At 40.9% G+C, this 26,458-nt stretch overlaps 1 protein-coding gene across 3 annotated transcripts in view; it reads left to right on the top strand.

The window, feature by feature from the left end:
* The window catches only part of plcb3 (phospholipase C, beta 3 (phosphatidylinositol-specific)), a 105,683-nt gene that overhangs the window by 2,039 nt on the left and 77,186 nt on the right, over nt 1-26,458 (top strand). For all 3 annotated transcript variants that reach the window (XM_036957710.1, XM_036957709.1, XM_036957711.1), the window contains exon 2: nt 22,010-22,096. In XM_036957710.1, the coding sequence (XP_036813605.1) occupies nt 22,010-22,096 (87 nt within the window). The remainder of the gene's footprint in view (nt 1-22,009; nt 22,097-26,458) is intronic.

The raw sequence follows: 26,458 nt of genomic DNA, 5'->3' as shown, positions 1-26,458 counted from the left end.
CAATGTTCAAGAAATGGAGTTAAGAAAATATTTACTAAATAAACTAAAGTAAAAAGTAATACAATAAAATAACGAGGCTATATACAGGGGGTACCGGTACAGGTTAGTCGAGTTAATTTGTACATGTAGGTAGGGGTAAAATGATTATGCCTAGATAATAAACAGTGAGTAACATCAGTGTAAAAACAAAGGGGGGAGGTCAATGTAAATAGTCCATGTGGCCATTTTGATTGTATGTTCATCAGTCTTATGGTTTGGGGGTAGAAGCTGTTAAGAAGCCTTTTGGACCTAGACTTGGCACACTGGTACCGCTTGCTGGAGAGAACATTCTATGACTAGGGTGGCTGGAGTCTTTGGCAATTCTTAGGGCCTTCCTCTGACACCGCTTGGTATAGAGGTCCTGGATGGCATTTACATTCCTTCTCTCACTCGCTCTCTTTCTTCTCTCTCTGTTTCTTTCTTCCTCCTCAGTCTCACTTCGTCGATCTTTCTTGCTTTCTCTCCTTTCTCTCTCTTTAATTTTTCTATTTCACTCTCTTCCTCTATCTCTCTCTCTCTCTCCCCTCCCTCCTCTTTCTCTCTTCCTCCTTTCTCTGAGGGAATTCCCAGGAAGTTGTTAGGTCTGTGATTAACTTTGCGAACTGCAAGGGACAATGTTCACATCTCTCTTTCTCCACTCCCTCTTTTGCCTCCTATATCCCTTCCTCATTTGCTTTCCCTCTGCAGAGAGAAACAGAACTGATATGAGGAGACTAACTTGTAGGAGAAGGAAAAATAGAAAAAAAGTGTCAGAGAAAGAGGAGGAGTGTGGGAGAGGAAAGAGAGGGAATGTGAGAGAGCAACATTTCACGTTGTTCAGACCCCAAATAAGGACATCTGATTTGAGAAAATGGGAAAGAGCCGAGAATCTAGTCTCAAGTTAATACCAGGCCCACACACACACACACACACACACTGTAGAAAGACATGCAGCACATTTCTCCACCTACAGTGAGTCAATGTGTGTGTGTGGTGTGTGTTTCACTCTGAATTACTTCCTGTCTCAGCTTGTTGTGCTCTCTGGAGCCAAAACTACTTTCCCAGCCCTCCCTACCTTCTCCCTCCATCCCCCTTCCTCCCTCCCTCCCTCTTTCCCCCATCCCTCCCACCCTTCCTACACCCCCTTTCTTCTCTTTCCCTCCTCTCTCTCCCTCCTTCTTCCATCTCTCGCTCCTTCCCCTCTTCCTCAACCCTATCCATTCTGCTCCTCAATTGAGATAAATCACAGTTGAATTCAGTAAAAATGATTCTGTGTAACAGAGAGAACCTCTACATACTGTTGCACCAAATACCTCTGTGAGTTCAACTCTGAACCCTTGTCTCTCATCTCTCTCTGACACACACACACACACACACACACACACACACACACACACACACACACACACACACACACACACACACAAATCCTGGACAGTACAGTTTAGTGTACTCCGGACTCAAGAACCTCCCTAGAATGCGAATCTGGTGGTACCATAGTGTTACGATACCAGAATTTTTACTTCGAAACCAAACCTTACCGTCATGATACTCGATACCATCACGATTCTCGATACCAAAACGATACCATAGCAAACAAAATAAGGCATATTAGCCAAGTCACAAAATGGCACTTGATCCAGACAGATAAATTCAGGTACTGCTCTGTTCAATCGTTGGTCATCTTTTGAGTTCAATATCATTACATTTGAAATGTTTTATGTCTACATTTTTCAGAGACAGCTATGTGTGCATTCATGAATCAATTATGCAATCATACAATCAATTTGACTTTGGTAAAAACAATCTAACTACATTGAACAAAAAATATAAATTCAGCTACTTCAAAGATTTTACTGAATTACAGTTCTTATGAGGAAACCAGCCAATTAAAATAAATGAATTAGTCCATAATCTATGGATTTCACGTGACTGGGAATATAGATATGCATATGTTGGTCACAGATACCTTAAAAAAATTGTGGCATGAATCAGAAAACCAGTCAGTGTCGGGTGTGACCACCATTTGCCTCATGCAGCCCGACACATCGCCTTTGCATAGAGTTGATCAGGCCGTTGATTGTGGCCTGTGGAATGTTGTCCCACTCCTCTTCAATGACTGTGTGAAGTTGCTGGATATTGGCAGGAAATGGAACGCGCTGTTGTACACATCAATCCAGAGCATCCCAAACATGCTGAATGGGTGACATGTCTAGTGAGTATGCAGGGCATGTAAAAACTGGGACATTTTCAAATTCCTGGAATTGTATACAGATCCTTGCAACATGGGGCCGTGCATTATCATGCTGAAACATGAGGTGATGGCGTCAGATTAATGGCACAACAATGGGCCTCAGGATCTCGTCACGGTATCTGTGTGCATTCAAATTGACATCGAACAAATTTAATTGTGTCTGCTTTCCGTAGCTTATGCCTGCCCATACCATAACCCCATAATCCCACTGCCACCAATGTTGTCATCAGCAAACCGCTCACCCACACAATGCCACATTCTGCCATCTGGCCGGTACAGTTGAAACCAGGATTCATCTGTGAAGAACACACTTCCCCAGCATACCAGTGGCCATCGGAGGTGAGCATTAGCCCAATGAAGTTGCTCACGACGCCGAACCACAGTCAGGTCAAGATCCTGGTGAGGCTATACGCAGCCAAAACAGAAAGATAAATGCGATCAAAGCAGCACCACCCCCTCAAGAGTCTGAGCCTGCCTGGGCGGGTTGGTCCAACAAAGTCAAAGCCCCCAAATGTTTGAGCATAATATACATGGAATTTCTCAATGCTGCTAATGAGAACATTGAAGACCTTGTATGTATAGACGGTTGGAATTCCAATTCCACCTAGGTAGTGGCAGTGCTGGCAACACTAGCTGCAGTAAACCATGGGGAATCGGTCACACTCTGACAATCAGAGTGGGGGCAAATTATTGTGGCCCTGGTGGCACAAAATGATCCGATGGTCTGACTGCACAGAGATGCTTGGGAAAATGGTCACAGTGGGAGACCAGCATGTGTGTGTTTCAGGGGAAGGGGTTGTATCTGTGTTCCATCAGCTAGGACTTGACATTGGTTAATCAAATCTCCCCATTCTTGCTCAATTTTGCATGCCTTCTCAAACAGCTACAACTGTATATGCATTCACACATCAAGTCTTCTCTTGAGTTGGGCTCGGAACAACTGTTTGTACATCTGAGCTTGTGGTTGTTTGTGGGGGAAGGGTGGGGAGTGTGTATGAGTGTGTGTATGTATCCCACATCTGTTGCTATGGGTTAATGATGTTAGGGACAATATAGGATGGATCACAAGAATTGCTTGCCAAAATAATAATTGCTTGCCAAAAATGTAATTGTTGTAATGCCAATCCAGGTTATAGGTAACAATCCTTTGTATGAACTGCTGACATTGTTACACATATTAGTTAATTGTAGAAATAAATTAAGATATGCAAGATTTTATTATTTACAGTACCAGTCAGTACCAGTTTGGACACCTTCTCATTCCCAGGATTTGTCTTTCTTTTGACTATTTTCTACATTGTAAAATATTTGTGAAGACAATCAAAACTACGAAATACCACATATGGAATCATGTAGTAACCAATTTTTTTTATACTTTAGATTCTTCAAAGTAGCCACCCTTTGCCTTGATGATGGCTTTGCACACTTTTGGCATTCTCTCAACCAGCTTCATGAGGTATACATTTCAATTAACAGGTGTGCCTAGTTAAAAGTTAATTTGTGGAATTTCTTTCCTTAATGCGTTTGAGCCAATCAGCCCTATCTTGTCACAATACATCTATCTTCCGTATACAACCCCTATTTGGTAAAATATCATATTAGTCCATATTATGGGAAGAACAGATCAAAATAAGCAAAGAGAAATGTCAGTCCATCATTACTTTAAGACATGAAGGTCAGTCATCTGGAAAATTTCAAGAACTTTGAAAGTGTCTTAAAGTGCAGTCGCAAAAATCATCAAGCGCTATGATGAAACTGGCTCTCATGAGGACCGCCACAGGAAAGGTCGACCCAGAGTTACCTTTGCTGCAGAGGGCAAGTTCATTAGAGTTAATTGCACCTCAATTAAATGCTTCACAGAGTTCAAGTAACAGACACATCTCAACATCAACTGTTCAGAGGAGACTGTGAATCTGGTATTCATGGTAAAATTGCTGCAAAGAAACCACTACTAAAGGACACCAATAAGAAAAATACACTTGCTTGGGCCAAGAAACACGAGCAAGTGTTATGGTGGAAATCTGTCCTTTGAGTCCAAATTTTAAGATTTTTGGTTCCAACCACTGTGTCTTTGTGAGACGCAGAGCAGGTGAACAGACGATCTCTGTATGTGTGGTTCCCACCGTGACGCATGGAGGAGGTGTGATGGTGTGGGGGTGCTTTGCTCATGACACTGTCAGTGATTTACACTTAACCAGCATTGCTACCACAGCATTCTGCAGTGATACGCCATCCCATCTGGTTTGTGCTTAGTGAGACTATCATTTGTTTTTCAACAGAACAATGACCCAAAACACACCTCCAGGCTGTGTAAGTGCTTTTTGACCAAGAAGGAGAGTGATGGACCTGGCCTCCACAATCACCCAACCTCAACCCAATTGAGAAGGATTGGGATGAGTTGGACTGCAGAGTGAAGGAAAAGCAGCCAACAAGTGCTCAGTATATGTGGGAACTCCTTCAAGTTCCCACATGGAAAAGCATTCCTCTTGAAGCTGGTTTAGAGAATGCCAAGTGTGTGCAAAGCTGTCATCAAGGACATGGGTGGCTACTTTGAAGAATCTAAAATCTATTTTGATTTAACACTTTTTTTGGTTACTACATGATTCCATATGTGTTATTTCATAGTTTTGTCTTTACTATTATTTTAAAATGTAGAAAATAGTACAAATAAAGAAAAACCTTGAATGAGTAGGTGTGTCCAAACTTTTGACTGGTACTGTAGTTTTATCAAAAAATGACAACTTTTTAAAAATGTTTCACTATTTTTATGAAATTCCCTGTGGAGGATGGTCATCCCCATCCCCTGAAGAGCCTCCACTGCTCTAGAGACATTGCGCAATGTGGGCATTGAGTACGAACAAAATGGAATTCAAATAATTTAACGGATGTCTGACATTTAAAACCCCCCGAAAAATAACCAACATTTTGGTTAATCTCTCAGCACTATTAACCAGTAATGACATTCATGAGACAAGGGTGGTAGAGCCCTATTCTCACACACAATCAGTTCGCTGAGGTAATAGATTATCTTTAGGAGAGACGTGAGAGAGACCGATTTTTAAGTGAAGTAATAATGTTTTGGTGGCAATCAGCTTTAAAATCAGCTTATTTTGCGTTATGGTTTGCATATTATAACAAACAAAGTACTAGTGCAGTGAATTGATGTTAGATTCAGCTGTAAGCTGGCACGAAAAGTTAGCCTAAAGCTGAGAGAGGGGAGTAGAATAGCATAGGCCTGTCGGCCATCAGGGAAGCAGTCAGAACCGTGCACTAGGCCTATCTATCGGCAATCAAAAGCTGTACCTCGCAATTCCTTGGCTTGCATTGTCTTGCAACTTCAGTAAATCAGGGCCTGTTATCAATGAATAGGCTAGGATATTGAGATGAGCGAGATGCAACACTTCGCACTCACACAGTATCTGCACAGGTTCGCTTCCAGTGATCACATCGTGGTAGCCAGGGCACCAAAACAGCAGAAAAGTTGAGCCTTGCTCTTCAACGCTCTTAGATGTTGCGGAAATTAACCCACTATGCTGTTTACTTACTGCATCTGCGTCGTCCATTTTTGGGCGGGACGTTAACAATCCCATTTTTGTTTAAACATTTAGACCCCTACCGTGCAATACTACCATATTCCCTCAATGGGCCTTGTTCACATGTAATCCACTGTAATGGGAATATTGTAGAATTTGGGATGCAGCTCTAGTGGATTATCTGAAAGTGAAATGTCTATCATAGATAGATAGGCTTCTGAATGTTCTTTATGATTAAAGAGATGAAGGGAGAGACAGAGGGACTGACATGATGACTGAATAAGTTAGGAAGGAGGGAGGGAGAAAAGAGTTTGTTAAAGAGTTACACCACACAGTGAATCAAGCCATTAGTCTCACAGAGGGGTGAGAAATGTAGAGGAAGGGAGGGAGGAAATGGGAGAAACCTGCCACTGTTTGTCTAAGCGAGTCACACCACTTAGTGAAACACTGCGTTAACATGAGAGATGAATGGAGAAGGAAGAGTGGTTGAGCCAGAGGGGAAAAGAACGAGAGAAAGGTCGTAGGTCAAACTCAGATGTGAAGTGAAGCATTTTGGGATTTGACATAAGTATTCTGCTTCTCACCACCCCTCTGTTCTCCCTCCTCCTCATCCCTCTCTTTCTCACTCTCTTTCTTTAGTTCATTTAGTAAATATTTTCTTAACTTTATTTTCTTAACTGCATTGTTGGTAATGGGATTGTAAAAGTAAGCATTTCACGTTAAGAATACCTGTTGTATTCAGCAAGTGAAAAATAACATTTGATTTCCTATACCCACTCTCTTTGTCCTTATTTGTGCTCTATCTGTCTCTCCCTCTCTGTCTTTTTCTCTTTTCATTCTCTCTGTCTGTCATTTTCTCTCCTTCTCTGTGTCATTTCTTTCCCTACCCTTGTTGTTATTTTCACGGTCTCTGTCTTCCTCTCCTCATTCCCTCTTGCTCTTTTTCTTTACCACTTTGACTCCTTTCCCTCTCCATCTCTCTTTCCCTCTCGTTATCTTTCGCTTAATTATTTTCCTGTCGTCCCTTCCCCTCTAACCCCTTTCCTCTTCTCACCAGAGTCCAAAGGTTATTGACTGTCATCAACCTTTGTTGCCAAAGCAGCCACACACACACACAGTCTGGTTGTCCCTGTATAATGACTGGTTTATTAGAGGTGCTGAAAACCCAGACTTCACCTTTTATAGTGAACATAATGAAAACATTCTGCCCCTCTCTCCCCCGTCCCCTCCCCTTTTTCCTCTCTCTACCGCTCTTCTCTCACCCTCTTTTTCTTTGGTAGTATTCTCACTGAATAGAGTTATCTGGACAAAATTCAATTTACATACACGTTTCAATTCCCATTAGCGACTAGAATATCACGAGCCGAGAGAGGGTTAGCTAGCTAGCTACTAGTTAAAGTTAAGCAAGCAACTCTTCATGCAACTCTTCATGCATCTACCATATTATACACTTAATTATTGCAACAAAACCATATTACACTCTTGAATAATGCAACAATTCACAAGCATGTGCAGACAATTAAAGGGTTTATTTTCTCATCTGTACACTCATTACATTTTAGCTTCGCTGATTAAAGCACAGCGTTACTGCTAGTTAAAGCTAACGACAGGTCTTCATCAAGTAACGTTAGCCTATCAAAAATGAACGATTATCCTGCTAATACGAATATATATAAATACAATAGGCCTACCTTACCACATTCATTTTGATCAATATCATGGAAATCAGGCTACATGCGGTAAAAGCAAATTGCGACTGAAAACGTGGGTATAATTCACTGAGGAGTTGAGCTGTTATATATGGAAGCCCATTCCCGGCAAAAATAAAATACATATAGATCATACATTTAAGTTATGTTTTTTCATTTGAAGCATCTTGTGGTGATTTCCATCTCTTCATGTTGCAGAGATCAGCACAGCAGGGCTGCCTGCAAACGTGTGTGCGATCTGGTATTTGCCCCAGCACTTTTGGTTTGGTTTAATAAAATATATAGCATATTTATTCATTTTTACCTTTTATTTAACTAGCCAAGAACAAATTCTTATTTTCAATGACGGCTTAGGAACAGTGGGTTAACTGCCTTGTTCAGGGGCAGAACGACAGATTTTTACCTTGTCAGCTCGGGGATTTGATCTTGCAACCTTTCGGTTACTAGTCCAACGCTATAACCACTAGGCTACCCTACCACCCCATTAAAAAAACAGTTGTTTCTACTGATTCGCCTCTTGATTTGTTTGTCAGAATTTTATCCTCCTTAGGGCCAGGAGTTTTTCCAGGAGTTTATTATTTTGTTTTATCATATAACCTGATTAGAAAAAAATCTGGTCCCATCATAGCCCATATAAAAGTTTTTTTTTTACAGCTGATTTATTACTATGTAATACCCAGAGTTTTTCCTGGTTAGGTTATTCTACCAGATCAGGAACTCTGGGCCCCAGGAAAACAATTTCCCCTCCACCACTCTGGGACCTGTGAAATCACCGCACAATGTTACAAATGAAAAAACGTATTGTATTTGAATGATCTACTATCTCAAAATGTTGACTGATGTAGTTTGACTTGCGTATGTCAAATTTTTTGATAGTAATTGACATAAAAAAAGATGCCACAAGATGCTTCAAATGAAAAAATATAACTTATATGTATGATCTATATGTATTTTATTTTTGGTGGGAATGGGCTTCCATAGTTTTTTCCGTGGCTCAGTGCAGCTGCCAGATGACAGTTACTGCTACAATTTCAGAATGTAATAGGCTGTTACTTCAATTTCAGGTAAACCTCAATTAAACAATCTCAAATAAAAGGGAATTCAGGAGAATGTTTATACATTTCAGCTGTTTCAAAAACATTGCTCTGTTATTACCGTTTACAGTGCCTTCAGAACGTATTCACACCTCTTGACTTTCTCCACATTTTATTGATACAGCCTAATTTAATTGAGATTTTGTGTCACTGGCCTACACACGGGCGGCAGGGTAGCCTAGTGGTTAGAACATTGGACTAGTAACCGTAAGGTTGCAAGTGAGTGGAAGTGAGTGCTACGGGGCGGTAGTCGTTTAGCTCAGTTACCTTAGCTTTCTTGGGAACAGGAACAATGGTGGCCCTCTTGAAGCATGTGGGAACAGCAGACTGGTATAGGGATTGATTGAATATGTCCGTAAACACACCGGCCAGCTGGTCTGCGCATGCTCTGAGGGCGCGGCTGGGGATGCCGTCTGGGCCTGCAGCCTTGCGAGGGTTAACACGTTTAAATGTCTTACTCACCTCGGCTGCAGTGAAGGAGAGTCCGCATGTTTTCGTTGCAGGCCGTGTCAGTGGCACTGTATTGTCCTCAAAGCGGGCAAAAAAGTTATTTAGTCTGCCTGGGAGCAGGACATCCTGGTCCGTGACTGGGCTGGATTTCTTCTTGTAGTCCGTGATTGACTGTAGACCCTGCCACATGCCTCTTGTGTCTGAGCCGTTGAATTGAGATTCTACTTTGTCTCTGTACTGACGCTTAGCTTGTTTGATAGCCTTGCGGAGGGAATAGCTGAACTGTTTGTATTCGGTCATGTTACCAGTCACCTTGCCCTGATTAAAAGCAGTGGTTCGCGCATTCAGTTTCACGCGAATGCTGCCATCAGTCCACGGTTTCTGGTTAGGGAATGTTTTAATCGTTGCTATGGGAACGACATCTTCAACGCACGTTCTAATGAACTCGCACACCGAATCAGCGGATTGGTCAATATTCTTATCTGACGCAATACGAAACATGTCCCAGTCCACGTGATGGAAGCAGTCTTGGAGTGTGGAGTCAGCTTGGTCGGACCAGCGTTGGACAGACCTCAGCGTGGGAGCCTCTTGTTTTAGTTTCTGTCTGTAGGCAGGGATCAACAAAATGGAGTCGTGGTCAGCTTTTCCGAAAGGAGGGCGGGGCAGGGCCTTCTATGCGTCGCGGAAGTTAGAGTAACAATGATCCAAGGTTTTTCCACCCCTGGTTGCGCAATCGATATGCTGATAAAATTTAGGGAGTCTTGTTTTCAGATTAGCTTTGTTAAAATCCCCAGCTACAATGAATGCAGCCTCCGGATAAATGGATTCCAGTTTGCAAAGAGTCAAATAAAGTTTCAGAGCCATCGATGTGTCTGCTTGGGGGGGGGGGGATATATACGGCTGTGATTATAATCGAAGAGAATTCTCTTGGTAGATAATGCGGTCTACATTTGATTGTGAGGAATTCTAAATCAGGTGAACAGAAGGATTTGAGTTCCTGTATGTTTCTTTCATCACACCATGTCTCGTTAGCCATAAGGCATACGCCCCCGCCCCTCTTCTTACCAGAAATATGTTTGTTTCTGTCGGCGCGATGCGTGGAGAAACCCGCTGGATGCACCGCCTCGGATAGCGTCTCTCCAGTGAGCCATGTTTCCGTGAAGCAAAGAACGTTACAGTCTCTGATGTCCCTCTGGAATGCTACCCTTGCTCGGATTTCATCAACCTTGTTGTCAAGAGACTGGACATTGGCGAGAAGAATGCTAGGGAGTGGTGCACGATGTGCCCGTCTCCGGAGTCTGACCAGAAGACCGCCTCGTTTCCCTCTTTTTCGGAGTCGTTTTTTTGGGTCGCTGCATGGGATCCATTCCGTTGTCCTGGGTGAAAGCAGAACACAGGATCCGCGTCGCGAAAAACATATTCTTGGTCGTACTGATGGTGAGTTGACGCTGATCTTATAATCAGTAGTTCTTTTCGAATGTATGTAATGAAACCTAAGATGACCTGGGGTACTAATGTAAGAAATAACACGTAAAAAAACAAAACACTGCATAGTTTCCTAGGAACGCGAAGCGAGGCGGCCATCTCTGTCGGCGCCGGAAGTTTGAAATCGGCGCTAATCGGAATGGCCTATTAATTAGGGCCGATTTTTAAGTTTTCATAACAATCGGTAATCGGCATGTTTGGACGCTGATTACATTGCACTCCACGAGGAGACTGCATGGCAGGCTGACTACCTGTTATGCTAGTGCAGCAAGGAGCCAAGGTAAGGTGCTAGCTAGCATTAAATGTATCTTATAAAAAACAATCCATCTTAACATAATCACAAGTTAACTACACATGGTTGATGATATTTACTAGTTTATCTAGCTTGTCCTGCGTTGCATATAATCGATGCGGTGCCTGTTAATTTATCATTGAATCATACCCTACTTCACCAACCGGGTGATTTAACAAGCATTTGCAAAAAAGCACTGTCTTTGCACCAATGTGTACCGAACCGTAAACATCAACGCCTTTCTTAAAATCAATATGCAAGTATATATTTTTAAACCTGCATATTTAGTTAATATTGCCTGCTAACATAAATTTATTTTAACTAGGGAAATTCTGTCACTTGTCTTGCGTATTGTGCAACAGAGTCAGGGTATATGCAGCAGTTTGGGCCGCCTGGTTCGTTGCAAACTGTGTGAAGACTATTTCTTCCTAACATAGACAGCCAACGTCGCCAAACGGGGGATGATTTAACAAAAGCGCATTTGCGAAAAAAGCACAATCGTTGCACGAATGTACCTAACCATAAACATCAATGCCTTTCTTAAAATCAATACTCAGAAGTATATTTTTTTAAACCTGCATATTTAGCTAAAAGAAATCCAGGTTAGCAGGCAATATTAAACTAGGGAAATTGTGTCACTTCTCTTGCGTTCGTTGTACGCAGAGTCAGGGTATATTCAACAGTTTGGGCCGCCTGGCTCGTTGCGAATTAACTTGCCAGAATTTTACGTAATTATGACATAACATTGAAGGTTGTGCAATGTAACAGGAATATTTAGACTTATGGATACCACCCGTTAGATAAAATACTTAACGGTTCCGTATTTCACTGAAATAATAAACGTTTGTTTTCAAAATGATCGTTTCCAGATTTGACCATATTATTGACATAAGGCTCGTATTTCTGTGTGTTATTATGTTATAATTAAGTCTATGATTTGATATTTGATAGAGCTGTCTGACTGAGCGGTAGTAGGCAGCAGCAGCCTCGTAAGCATTCATTCAAACAGGACTTTTGTGCATTTGCCAGCAGCTCTTCACTGTGCTTCAAGCTTTGAGCTGTTTATGACTTCAAGCCAATGAACTCCCGAGATTAGGCTGGTGTAACCAATGTGAAATGGCTAGCTAGTTAGCGGGGTGCGCGCTAATAGCATTTCAATCGGTGACGTCACTCGCTCTGAGACCTTGGAAGTAGTTGCCGCGGCTTTTGTGGAGCGATTGGTAACAATGCTTCGAGGGTGGCTATTGTCGATGTGTTCCTGGTTCGAGCCCAGGTAGAGGCGAGGAGAGGGACGGAAGCTATACTGTTACACTGGCAATACTAAAGTGCCTATAAGAACATCCAATAGTCAAAGGTATATGAAATGGTATAGAGAGAAATAGTCCTATAATTCCTATAATAACTACAACCTAAAACTTCTTACCTGGGAATATTGACGACTCATGTTAAAAGGAACCCCCAGCTTTCATGTGTTCTCATGTTCTGAGCAAGAAACTTAAACGTTAGCTTTTTTACATGGCACATATTGCACTTTTACTTTCTTCTCCAAAACTTTGTTTTTGCATTATTTAAACCAAATTGAACATGTTTCATTATTTGAGGCTAAATTGATTATATTGATGTATTATATTAAGTTAAAATAAAAGTGTTCATTCAGTGTTGTTGTAATTGTCATTGTTAGAAAAAAAAAAAAATACATGTAAAAAAAAATCCGCTGATCGACTTTTTTTTGGTCCTCCAATAATGGTATCGGCGTTTGAAAAATCATAATCGGTCGATCTCTAGTCCTTCCTAACACAATTGGCAGAGAGGAAGGAAAACCACTCAGGGGTTTCATCATTATGCAAATGGTGACTTTAAAACGTTGATAGGAGAAAACTGAGGATGGATCTACAGCATTGTAGTTATTATAAAGTACTAACCTAATTAACAGAGTGAAAAGAAGGAAGCCTGTACATAATAAAAATGTTTAAAAAATGCATCCTGTTTGCAGCAAGGCACTTTTTGTCCTCAATACAAAGCGTTATGTTGGGGCAAATCCCACACACATCACTGAGTACCACTTTTCATATTTTCAAGCATGGTGGTGGATGCATTATGTTATGAGTATGCTTGTCATCGGCAAGGACAAAGGAGTTTTTGGGGGAGATAAAAATTAATGGAATAGAGTTAAGCACAGTCAAAATCCTAGAGGAAAACCTGGTTCAGTCTGCTTTCCAACAGACACTTGGAGCCAAATTCACCTTTCAGCAGGACAATAACCTAAAACACATGGCCAAATATACATACACAGGAGTTGCTTACCAAGACAAAATTTGAATGTTCTGGAGTGGCCTAGTTACAGTTTTTACTTAAATCAGCAAAAAAAAATGATCACCACCCATTTGAGAGAGCTTAAATAATTTCTTTAAAGAATAATGTGCAAATATTGTACAATCCAGGTGTGCAAGCTCTTAGAGACTTACCCAGAATGACTCACAGCTGTAATCGCTGCCAAAGGTGATTCTAACATTTATTGACTCAGGGGGTTGAATACTTATGTTATCAAGATATATTAGTATTTTATGTTTCATAATCTTTTTGACAAATGCTAGAATTTGTTTTCCATTTTGACATTACAGAGAATTTCGTATAGAACGTTGACAAAAAAAATTACGATTAAATACATTTTTTATCCCACAACAAAATGTGGAAAAAGTCCATGGGTGTGAATACTTTCTGAAGGCACTCAACGAGACAATTCTGTTCACAGTGCCCTGCTTGGAGGGGGCAATTGTGGTTAGACAGATGATCACCAACGAAGCGTTTAGGCAAAACACAACAGGCTGTTCTACATGCAAATTGTGTGTGTGTTTGTAAGATAGTGGAAAGTAAAACCTCCATTTACGGTAAATGGTTACGGATGAGACAGAACGATAGAGAAAAGAGATGGCTGAAGAGAGCGTGCTAGAGAGAGAAATGTGGAGGGGATCAGAAAGCACATCAAAATCACTTCAAAAAAGGAAAGGAGAAATGAAAGCAAGGGATGGAAGAAAGAAGAAAGATAGGGTGGAGATTACTGCTTTTTCTTTTATGTTGTATTTCCACAGTAGAGTATTCCTTAAATGTATAACAGAGTAGTTAGCTCAAGACCTAGGTCAGTTTTATGTTTGCCCCTAATCGTTACAGTTTTGTTTATGATAAGGTTTAGCTGATCCTAGATCTGTGCCTATAGGTAACTCTGATTTAAGAATTATAAATTACTGGGAGCTCATATTTGATTACTTATCAAAAGCTTTTGATCGAGTTATAGCCCCAGATCCACTGATCTGTCTTTTTCTGGAAATAACCTGGATGGGAAGGCTGTCTCTCTCTGTACTCTGTTAGCCAAACGGCTCATATTGCAAATTTGGAAATTGGAAACTGCACATACCTTTTGAGATGTGGTTACAATGAAATGCATATGGAAAAGTTTTGATACAATACTTTCAGTAGAAGTCCAAAATGTTACAAAATATGTCAGCCGATACTTGATAAGTGGTTCAGTAAGGACTAGTCCCCCTTCACGTTTGTGACAATGATCTGTTGCTACGCTGTGCTGTACTTCACTCAATATTTATTTTTGTTATAATCACATTGCTTGTAATGACTGTGCACAGTCTTCTTATAATATGTACCACATAGTAGACATTTTTCTTTGCTTTTTTTGTATACAGTGGGTAGAACAAGTATTTCATACACTGCCAATTTTGCAGGTTTTCCCACTTACAAAGCATGTAGAGGTCTGTAATTTTTATCATAGGTACACTTCAACTGTGAGAGACGGAATCTAAAACAAAAATCCAGAAAATCACATTGTATGATTTGTAAGTAATTAATTTGCATTTTATTGCATGACATATGTATTTGATCACCTACCAACCAGTAAGAATTCCGGCTCTCACAGACCTGTTCGTTTTTCTTTAAGAAGCCCTCCTGTTCTCCACTCATTACCTGTATTAACTGCACCTGTTTGTGCTCGTTACCTGTATAAAAGACACCTGTCCACACACTCAATCAAACAGACTCCAACCTCTCCACAATGGCCAAGACCAGAGAGCTGTGTAAGGACATCAGGGATAAAATTGTAGACCTGCACAAGGCTGGGATGGGCTACAGGACAATAGGCAAGCAGCTTGGTGAGAAGGCAACAAGTGTTGGAGCAATTATTAGAAAATGGAAGAAGTTCAAGATGACGGTCAATCACCCTCGATCTGGGGCTCCATGCAAGATCTCACCCAGTGGGGCATCAATGATCATGAGGAAGGTGAGGGATCAGCCCAGAACTACACGGCAGGACCTGGTCAATGACCTGAAGAGAGCTGGAGACCACAGTCTCAAAGAAAACCATTAGTAACACACTACTCTGTCATAGATTAAAATCCTGCAGCTCACGCAATGTCCCCCTGCTCAAGCCAGCGCATGTCCAGGCCCGTCTGAAATTTGCCAATGACCATCTGGATGATCCAGAGGAAGAATGGGGGAAGTTCATGTGGTCTGATGAGACAAAAATTTAGCTTTTTGGTCTAAACTCCACTCGCCGTGTTTGGAGGAAGATGAAGGATGAGTACAACCCCAAGAACACCATCCCAACTGTAAAGCATTGAGGTGGAAACATCATTCTTTGGGGATGCTTTTCTGCAAAGGGGACAGGATGACTGCACCGTATTGAGGGAGGATGGATGGGCCATGTATCGCGAGATCTTGGCCAACAACCTCCTTCCCTCAGTAAGAGCATTGAAGATGGGACGTGGCTGGGTCTTCCAGCATGACAACGACCCAAAACACACAGCCAGGGCAACTAAGGAGTGGCTCCGTAAGAACCATCTCAAGGTCTTAGAGTGACCTAGCCAGTCTCCAGACCTGAACCCAATTGAAAATATTTGGAGGGAGCTGAAAGTCCGTCTTGCCCAGCGACAGCCCCGAAACCTGAAGGATCTGGAGAAGGTCTGTATGGAGGAGTGGGCCAAAATCCCTGCTGCAGTGTGTGCAAACCTGGTCAAGAACAACAGGAAACGTATGATCTCTGTAATTGCAAACAAAGGTTTCTGTACCAAATATTAAGTTCTGCTTTTCTGATGTATTAAATACTTATGTCATGCAATAAAATGCAAATTAATTACTTAAAAATCATACAATGTGATTTTCTGGATTTTTTAAAATGTATATTCCGTCTCTCACAGTTGAAGTGTACATATGATAACAATTACAGACCTCTACATGCTTTGTAAGTAGGAAACACTGCCGATTTTGCAGGTTATCAGATACTTGTTTTCCCCACTGTATGTGAGTAAAAGTTGGAATCCATAGCAGTGAAACTGCCATGTTCGTTTGCGATATTATAACCACAAAGATGTTACAAACAAGGAACACTGTTTTTTCCCTCTAACATCATCACACGCACAATAGAATAACATATGTACTACGATTTTATTTTACCACGATGCTAGATGCTCATTTCCCCAACTAAAATGATAACAAATGCACCTGGGGCTTCAGTGTCTTGTTCTCTAATTCTGTGATTTCTTCAACGCTACAGTGAATGTTATTGTTTATCTCTGTTTTTTCGTATTAGAAGAAAATAAACAGATTATATATATTTTTTAAAAGAAGGATACATTTTGCCGTTAAGACAATATTTGGGTTTGGTTGTTTTGTAACAAAACCAAAACCAACACATGCGCAATTATTGGGCAAAACAAACGAGTCTGGCTTAGATTTTTGACAACATGTAAACTGTATTTAGTCTCTAAAGTTTATTGAAAACATAAATGCATCTAAAAATACATCATGACAGTTGTTGTTCAGCTAGCTAGCAAACTTTTGCCATATTAGCATAGATGTGATTTTATTCATTGAGTCTATGTTGTGGCCACCCTCATTCCTCCTCTCCACTTCTCCTCTACTCTCCCCCCCTGTCCTCCCTCCTGTAGCTTACCACGGACCCTAAACTGGAGGTAGGGTGGTTCCATCATAGAAATAATGGAAATAGAACACACCTTGCATCGTCCAATGTGGTGCAGGCTTGGGCGGTATACAGTGTAAACCGGGGTATTTTGAAATACAGACAGTATGATTTTCATTACCGTTGGTTTGTGGCTCCCTAAAGCTTGGGGGAATACGTGACGTGAGAATATGCTTATCCTCCCGCAAACTTTAGACCATGCGTACGCACAGTTTCTAGTGGTTGAAGTATTGCATTGCAAGAAGGCAAAAGTAACCTAGTAGCAGTGGTGGAAAAAGTACCCAACTATCATACTTCAAGATACCTTAATAGAAAATGACTCAAGTAAAAGTAAAGGTCACCCAGTAAAATTCTACTTGAGAAAGTTTAAAATATACTTAAGTATCAAAAGTATAAGTATAATTTCAAATTCCTTATGTTAAGCAAACCAGATGGCACCATTTTCTTGTTTTTTTTATTTTACGGAAAGCCATGGGCACACTCCAACATTCAGACATAATTTACAAATAAAGCATGTGTGTTTAGTGAGTCCGCCAGATCAGAGGCAGTAGGGATGACCAGGGATGTTCGGTTGATAAGTGAGTGATTTTGACTATTTTCCTGTTCTGCTAAGCATTCAAAAAGTAACGAGTATTTTCGGGTGTCAAGGAAAATGTATTTTCTTAAGGAATGTAGTGATGTAAAAGTAGTCAAAAATATAAATAGTAAAGTACAGATACCCCAAAGAATAACTTAAGTAGTACTTTATGTTTTACTTACAGTGGGGCAAAAAAGTATTTAGTCAGCCACCAATTGTGCAAGTTCTCCCACCTAAAAAGATGAGAGGCCTGTAATTTTCATCATAGGTACACTTCAACTATGACAGACAAAATGAGAAGAAAAAAATCCAGAAAATCACAATGTAGGATTTTTAATGAATTTATTTGCAAATGATGGTGGAAAATAAGTATTTGGTCAATAACAAAAGTTTATCTCAATACTTTGTTATATACCCTTTGTTGGCAATGACAGAGGTCAAACGTTTTCTGTAAATCTTCACAAGGTTTTCACACACTGTTGCTGGTATTTTGGCCCATTCCTCCATGCAGATCTCCTCTAGAGCAGTGATGTTTTGGGGCTGTTGCTGGGCAACACGGACTTTCAACTCCCTCCAAAGATTTTCTATGGGGTTGAGATCTGGAGACTGGCTAGGTCACTCCAGGACCTTGAAATGCTTCTTACGAAGCCACTCCTTCGTTGCCCGGGCGGTGTGTTTGGGATCATTGTCATGCTGAAAGACCCAGCCACGTTTCATCTTCGATGCCCTTGCTGATGGAAGGAGGTTTTCACTCAAAATCTCACGATACATGGCCCCATTCATTCTTTCCTTTACACGGATCAGTCGTCCTGGTCCCTTTGCAGAAAAACAGCCCCAAAGCATGATGTTTCCACCCCCATGCTTCACAGTAGGTATGGTGTTCTTTGGATGCAACTCAGCATTCTTTGTCCTCCAAACACGACGAGTTGAGTTTTTATCAAAAAGTTATATTTTGGTTTCATCTGACCATATGACCTTCGCCCAATCTTATTCTGGATCATCCAAATGCTCTCTAGCAAACTTCAGACGGGCCTGGACATGTACTGGCTTAAGCAGGGGGACACGTCTGGCACTGCAGGATTTGAGTCCCTGGCGGCGTAGTGTGTTACTGATGGTAGGCTTTGTTACTTTGGTCCCAGCTCTCTGCAGGTCATTCACTAGGTCCCCCCGTGTGGTTCTGGGATTTTTGCTCACTGTTCTTGTGATCGTTTTGACCCCACGGGGTGAGATCTTGCGTGGAGCCCCAGATCGAGGGAGATTATCAGTGGTCTTGTATGTCTTCCATTTCCTAATAATTGCTCCCACAGTTGATTTCTTCAAACCAAGCTGCTTACCTATTGCAGATTCAGTCTTCCCAGTCTGGTGCAGGTCTACAATTTTGTTTCTGGTGTCCTTTGACAGCTCTTTGGTCTTGGCCATATTGGAGTTTGGATTGTGACTGTTTGAGGTTGTGGACTTTTATACTGATAACAAGTTCAAACAGGTGCCATTAATACAGGTAACGAGTGGAGGACAGAGGAGCCTCTTAAAGAAGAAGTTACAGGTCTGTGAGAGCCAGAAATCTTGCTTGTTTATAGGTGACCAAATACTTATTTTCCACCATAATTTGCAAATAAATTCATTAAAAATCCTACAATGTGATTTTCTGGATATCTTTTTCTCATTTTGTCTGTCATAGTTGAAGTGCACCTATGATGAAAATTACAGGCCTCTCTCATCTTTTTAAGTGGGAGAACTTGCACAATTGGTGGCTGACTAAATACTTTTTTGCCCCACTAAGTACTTTTTACCACTGCCTAGTAGCCTTGTGCAAATTGGGAATATAGGATGACACTCTTATTCATAACAAAAAAAATAACAGGTAGCTAAATATAATAACAAGATGTGATCATTTGCTGGTTAGTGAGAAGAGAAAATCGATGTATTTTATCTTTGCATCCTAAAATAATTAGAAATGGTCATCTATTTCCTGTTATTTATTTAATTCCCATGATCATTGCAGAATAAATTCCCCACCTTTCAAGTTTTTGCTCTATGCATCCAAAAGGGAGCCGGTTTATAACATACAGGTGAACCGACAGCTGATATTTTGCATTGAAGTGTGTAGACTACCACTGTAAGTAGTTGAACTGTAGTTTAAATTTTTCCCCGAGTAGACAATGTTTCAGAATTCGCGGGCAGTGCAGCATATTTAGGTTCGGGAAAAAGTAAATGCAAAACATTATTGAATTAAAATGATCAGTTTACAGGTCCACAACAATTTGCAATTGTTTTTGTCATTCAGAAACGCCCAGATAAACAAATTTCAGAAAACATAAAGTTCGCAATTGCTATTTCCTTTAGATAGCCTACTGATGTCCTGTCTTGGCCTAATTCCAATACTTCTAAAATATACAGCAAATAATCTTTGTAAATGATATCATAAATAGGACTGGTGGAGTTATGTCACACATGCAGTTAACAAAAATATATGGAGATATCTGCTCTTTCCAAAATGTCAACCAACAGATTGAAGCGTTACCGCAAAAATGGAGGAGGCAAGTGGAAAGGGAGAAGATAAGGAACTTGTCTGTCGACCCTGCAGTAGTAAAGACCAAAATTGGCTAAAGAAAATGGTGATCAATTATAAAGTATACCAGTTTAATTTAAGGACCAAAAATTTGACAGTTGCACCATACAGGTTGCAGAATAGTTGGGAGGAGATTTTTGTTGTAATGATTCCATGACACATGGTTTATGAACTGATACACAAAACGACCCCGGATTCACAACGTAGAGTTTTTCAATTTGAATTATTATACACAATTCTTGCAACCAATAGAAAGTTATATAATGGGGATACAACCATCCCAGCCGTGCAGATTTTGCTGTTAAGAGACAGAATCATGAGATCACTTGTTTTGGTAGCCCCCATATGTAGCTTGTTTTTGGTTGTAAAAAAAAAAAAAGTCCTAGTCAATCGATCAATATAATAATAATACTCAGCAAAGGTGTTTATCTTTTAATTGACAATCTGTAGAAACTATGAGAATAGAAAGGTTCAGAACCTTTGTGAAACATTACAGCACAGTGTGAAAAATATGTGGCAGCTAGAAATCAAAACTTGATTGTCTTCAGATATAGACGAGAGGGGTTGAGGGTAGCTGAAGGCTGGGACTAAAAACGAACAAACGATAACTACGGTAAAATATACTGTCCGTGAAATATGTATAAGCTGGAAGTGAAAGCCTAAGTATTATTGTCTATTAGTTTACTCCAATTAGGGGAATGGTGTTAGGGTTAGGGGAAAATAATAAATAAGGAAAATATATTTCATTAGTTTACTCCAATTAGGGGAGGGGTGTTAGGGTTAGGGGAAAATAATATAGAAGGAAAATATATTTAAAATATATATTTACAAAAAAACCTGAGACCTGCGAGGGCACAGGCCCATCCACTTGGGAGCCAGGCCACCCATTGGGGAGCAAGGCCCAGCCAATCATCATTTGTTTTTCCCCCACCAAAGGGCTTTATTACAGACAGAAATACTCCTCAGTGTCATCAGCTATCTGGGTGGCTGGTCTCAGACAATCCCGCAGGTGAAGACGCCGGATTTGGATGCCCTGGGCTGGCGTGGTTACACATGGTCTGCGCTTGTGAGGCCGGTTGGACGTACTGCCAAATTCTCTAAAACGACGTTGGAGGCGGTTTATGGTAGAGAAATTAACATTAAATTCTCTGGCAAAGTTCTGATGGACATTCCTGCAGTCAGCATGCCAATTGGATGCTTCCTCAAAACTTGAGACATCTGTGGCACTGTGTTGAATGACAAAACTGCACAAAAACTGCATAAAAGTGGCTGGATTTCTATGGATTTTCTTGCCAAAAGAGATACTCACTAACAGGGATGTAAACAAATTTGTGCACAAAATTTGAGAGAAATAAGCTTTATCGGCATATGGAACATTTCTGGGATCTCTTACTTCAGGTAATGAAACATTGGATCAACACTTTACATGTTGCGTTTATGTTCAGTATATAACGAGAAACCTGCGCCAAATTTACAATGCACAACATTTTTGTGCATGCTGTCTTTTCAGTAATAGTTTAAAATGTATGCAGCGTTTATAAATATAACCGTATACCCTGGTATGGTACAGGAATGGTATGAATGTATGAAATCCTAGATACCGCCCAACCCTAATGTGGTTTAGGGCGAAGTTGCCCCTAGATGCTGGCTGATGTTGGGCCAGTCTTTTATTTCCCCACTAATGGTTAAGGTTAGGATTGGGGGAGGGAAACTGATCCTAGGGGAAACTTCACCCTGGAGTGTTCAATGCAACAAACAATAGAAAATGTCTGACAATACAGCATTTTGACGATCTTTTCTCTCTCTTTACCCCTCTCATAGCCAGCATTGGACATAAGACTGAAGGTATGAGACTTGTGTCTGAGACCTGAAGACTTGCATTAGCTCCCCAGCTAATGCCTATGTTTAGCTTAGCAGGCTAACAAAGTCTTGTGGCATGCAGGAAACCCAGGTTCGAACCTCGGTTGGTCACGTTGGTCAAATGTGCATTGCACAGTGTGTATATCTCGGTGTATTAACCTGTGTGTGTGTGTGTGTGTGTGTAGGAGCCCAACAGCAGCCATCCCACCCTGATTACTCTGAAGGTAGACCCAGATGGATTCTTCCTTTACTGGACTGGTGGGGCCAACATGGTAAGTCTATTATTTTCTCTCTTTCTCTTTCTTACACAGTAGTTACTCACTCTCTACATTTACATTTTAGTCATTTATAGCAGACACTCTTATCCAGAGCGACTTGCATACATTTTTCATACTTTTTTGCCCTGGTCCCCATGGCTATGTAATTGAAATTTGGCACTTTGAAATGTTACATGTATAACCTTATAAGTAGAGGAGAAGTCCTTTCTCTTGTTATGACTGTCTTCATCTTTCCTTTATCATCCCACCTCCTCCTTTCTTTAACTTAAACAAAAAATCTCCCACCTTCCCTAACATGGTGGGTCCTAGGCTTAGGCTTATACTGTTTATACTGTATACCAGGGTATTTCAAAATGGCGACCGTTAGGGCAGTGACAGTCTTGGAATTTGAGGTTCTGGTAATTGGCCAGGTCAATTGGGAGGTGGCGGGGTGGGGGCACCTGGCACGCATAGAAGGCTAGGTAGGCCTACTTCTATGTGTGCACAGGCCCCCGCCACCCCGCAATTGAAACAAGCCATTCCACTTCGTTATTATCATGACATTTCATTATGATTGTTCAGGTTATTACTTAAATCAACAAATTAAGAAATGTCAGGTTGTCAAGGATCTATTGCTTTTTCGCATTGACAGAACATTAATAGAGTCAAAATAAAGATATAGGCCTATGCCTACCTTGTCCTTGTCTATTGGCTTTTCTGTTTATAATTGTTTTTAATACAGATCCTATTTCGATGCACAAAACCATTAAAATGAAGTCTGATGGGTTGTCTCCCACTTTTCCGAAATATCCGCATAACGTCACAAATTCTGCTGCTTTTGTCATTTTATGGCAGTGGCATTCATAGCCGCAGGACGATGTTCTACAGACCAAAAAATGTACCCGTGCTACAGATGGCTATTTAGGTCTGCCAATACAGGACTAGTAAAAACAGTGCACTACTTTAGTGGCAAACTTTTTTCACATTTTTGTATGTATTTTTATCAATATGTATGTATTTTCCGGGGGTGCTGCAGCACTCTCTGCACCTATACTTCCTGCAGCTATGGTGGCATTGACATTTCTTCTTCAAAGAGAGGATGCCATAATGAGATAAATAATGTAGCCTAAACTACTGAAAACAGGCCTTTTACAAGATTAAATCGTCATCAGTAGGCTATAAGATAATGAATAGACAAGGAATGTATAAAGGGGACAGCTATGCTATAGTATGAAGATTAAGTTGACAATCATTCAAATAGAAACAAATACACGCAACATGTCCATAGCCTATTTATCAGCAACGCTGATTATAGAGGGGGAGAGTGTTGAATTTTCTTTTACAATAAATACCTTGATGAACTATTCTAATAAAAAAATTGACATCGTTGACTAACTGTTTGAGGTGAAGAAAAAATGACTGAGAAGCCCAGCTGGGCTGGTCTTCATCCATAACCGTTAGTTACATGATTACTCAGTTACCGTCACAGCCCTGATTTGCAATACCATTTTTCCGGGGGTGGGGGTGCTAGGCCACTGCTTATAACTAACTATAGGTTCATTATAACTATAAGAAATCTAAGATGTCAATTCAAAAATATCAACTGGGTGGTTTGAGCCCTGAATGGTGATTGGCTGAAAGCCGTGGTATATCAGACCATGTACCATGGGTACACTTTTTTTTAAAGCGCCCCTTGTGTGCACATTCGCAAATACCATATACCCCGGTATGGTACAGATGGTATGATGGTATGAAAATCTGTTTTACCGCCCAACCCTAGTGTGTCCTCTCTATCTGTCTAACATGAGTCCTTTCGCTCGCTCTCTCTTACACACAGACAGTCGTGTATAACTAACCTTGCAGGGACACAAAATTCAGTCCCATTCAAAATCCTATTTTCCCTAACCCTAACCCTAAACCTAGCCCCTAACCCTAGCTCCTAACCCTAAAACTAACCCTAGCTCCTAACCCTAAAACTAACCATAGCTCCTAACCCTAAACCTAATTCTAACACTAATTTTAACCTTAACCCTAAACCCCTAGAAATAGGATTTGACCTTGTGGGGACTAACAAAATGTTCCCAGTTGGTCAAATTTTTGTTTGTTTGCTATTCTTGTGAGGACTTCCGGTCCCCAAAAGTACTGTTAAACACGTCCACTCTGTCAATTCCTGATGTTGTTGTCCTTCTCTCCTCACCTCATTAGTACAGACAGTTGGGATGCATCCCAAATTGCACCATATTCCCTATGTAGTGCACTACGTTTCACCAGAACCGTGCAGTAAAGTAGTGCACTATAAAGGGGACCATTTGGAACTGAGCCTTAGTCAGTTGGTCATTTGAATGAGGGCATGGATCGAATCAAATTTCAGGCCCCAAATTAAATAAACACTTCCCTCATCCCCCTCTCCCTCTCCCTCTATCAATATCTCTGTCTCTTTCTCCCCCTCTCTCCCCCTTTATCTCTGTCTCCCTGCCACCCTTCTTTCTCTCTCTCTCCTTGTTCTCACTTTCTTTGCCGTTTTCACTCTTTTTCATCACACATTTTTGTCGCGCTCCATCTCACAATTTCTGCCTCTACCCTTCCTCTCTGTCTGTCTCTCTCTCTCTCTCTCTCTGTCTGTCTTTTTCCGCTGTGTATTTACTCTAAAGGCATTTATGGAATGGCGTGTTAATACTGTGCAGTTAGGAGTGTGTGCGTGTGTTTGCGCGTGTGTGTATTTGCGCGTGTGAGCCCTATCTGTTTACACTGTGTCTGTGTGTCTGTTCTCTAGTAGGACACTAGGCCAGCCCTAGCCCAAGGGCTGTCGTTGACACTGTTTAGTGACAGGGTTAGAATGCCCCAGGGAAGGAGAAATGGAGGCTGCATCCCAAATGGCACCTTATTCCATAGTTAGTGTACTACTTTTGACCAGGTCCCATAGGGAAATGAAGGCTCTGAGTACCAAATGGCACACTAATCCCTATATAGTGCATTGCTTTTGAAACTATTGCACTTAATAGGGAATAGAGTGCCGTTTGGGACGAAGTCAGTCTAAAAGGACTTATGAGGATAGAACTGTGAAGCTAGGAGTGGAATATGCTATTATTAAAATTCATTATTTTTTTTATTAGTGAATTAATCTGCTATTATATCTAGATGACATGGCTATAATTGCTACATCCAATAATAATCTGATTTTTACATATGTCTCTACAATAACCATGACCAGAAGTACAGGAAAGTCAAATTACACGTCCATGAATTCTTCACTTCTCCCAACTATTGTTTAGTCTCTCACCCTCTCTTCCTTCTCTCCTTTCTTCTTTTTACTCCTCCAGTCAATATCGTCCCAATAAGTCACCTTTCCTCTGACTTCTCTCCATCTCTCCTCCCTCCCTTCCTCTTTTCTTGTTATTGAAAAACTCCCCCACCCTCTATTCTTCTTCTATCCCTCTATCAATCTCTTTCTTATTTTAGGGTCTATTCTCATTGACAAGAATTAAGGAGAATTTTGAGATATTCTCGTGAGGTATTGATTTGAGAGACATTACTGTAATGTAAACTTGCGTTTTTCGCACATCTCTAACGCTACCTCTGGAGGTCTTCCATGACACTCACCTGACAGTGCCCTCTTAGCAGGGCAGTGAAAACAAAATTGTTTAGTTGAGCCCAACATTGATACAGTAAAAATACTAATAGCAGAGCAATGTTTTTGAAACAGCTGAAATGTATAGACATTTTCAATATATTTGAGACTTGTTTTATTGAGTATTCACCTGAAATTGCAGGACCAGCCTGTTACATTCTGAAATTGTCAGGGGGATTATAAACATTTCAATTGCAATTTTGCGCTTACCTCATATAATGGCTTTCAGGATTTTGATCAAAGGAAGCTAGGTTTGTTCTAAGGTAACTTTAATATGCTAAAACTGTACTTTTATATTCCTATGAGAGGGGGAATTGTTCATGTTTGATATGCTAACGTAAGCTGTGTTATTGTCTTGCAAGCTGCATTTAGCTAGCTTATGCATCTACGAACGATAAAATAAACAATTTAGTTGTCTGCACATATGAATTAGAGGTCGACCGATTATGATTTTTCGATACCGATACCGATTTTTGGAGAACCAAAAAAGCCGATAGCGATTAATCGGCCAATTTTTTTTCTGCCCAGCGCCGCCAGAGTCTCCCGTCTGTCCTGAGCCGCCAGAGTCTCCCGCCTGTCCGGTGGTGAAGTGTGGGGTCCACGTCCCGCTTCAGAGCCGCCACCGCGGACAGACGCCCACCCAGACCCTCCCCTATAGGTTCAGGTTTTGCGGCCAGAGTCCGCACCTTTGGGAGGGGGGGGGAGGGTACTGTCACGTTCTAACCATAGTTCTGTTATTTTATTATTTG

Source organism: Oncorhynchus mykiss, chromosome 21 (assembly GCF_013265735.2).
Source record: "Oncorhynchus mykiss isolate Arlee chromosome 21, USDA_OmykA_1.1, whole genome shotgun sequence".
Classification (NCBI taxonomy): Eukaryota; Metazoa; Chordata; class Actinopteri; order Salmoniformes; family Salmonidae; genus Oncorhynchus; species Oncorhynchus mykiss.
Note: the sequence above shows the minus strand (reverse complement) of the source record. Positions and strands in the feature narration are given on the sequence as shown.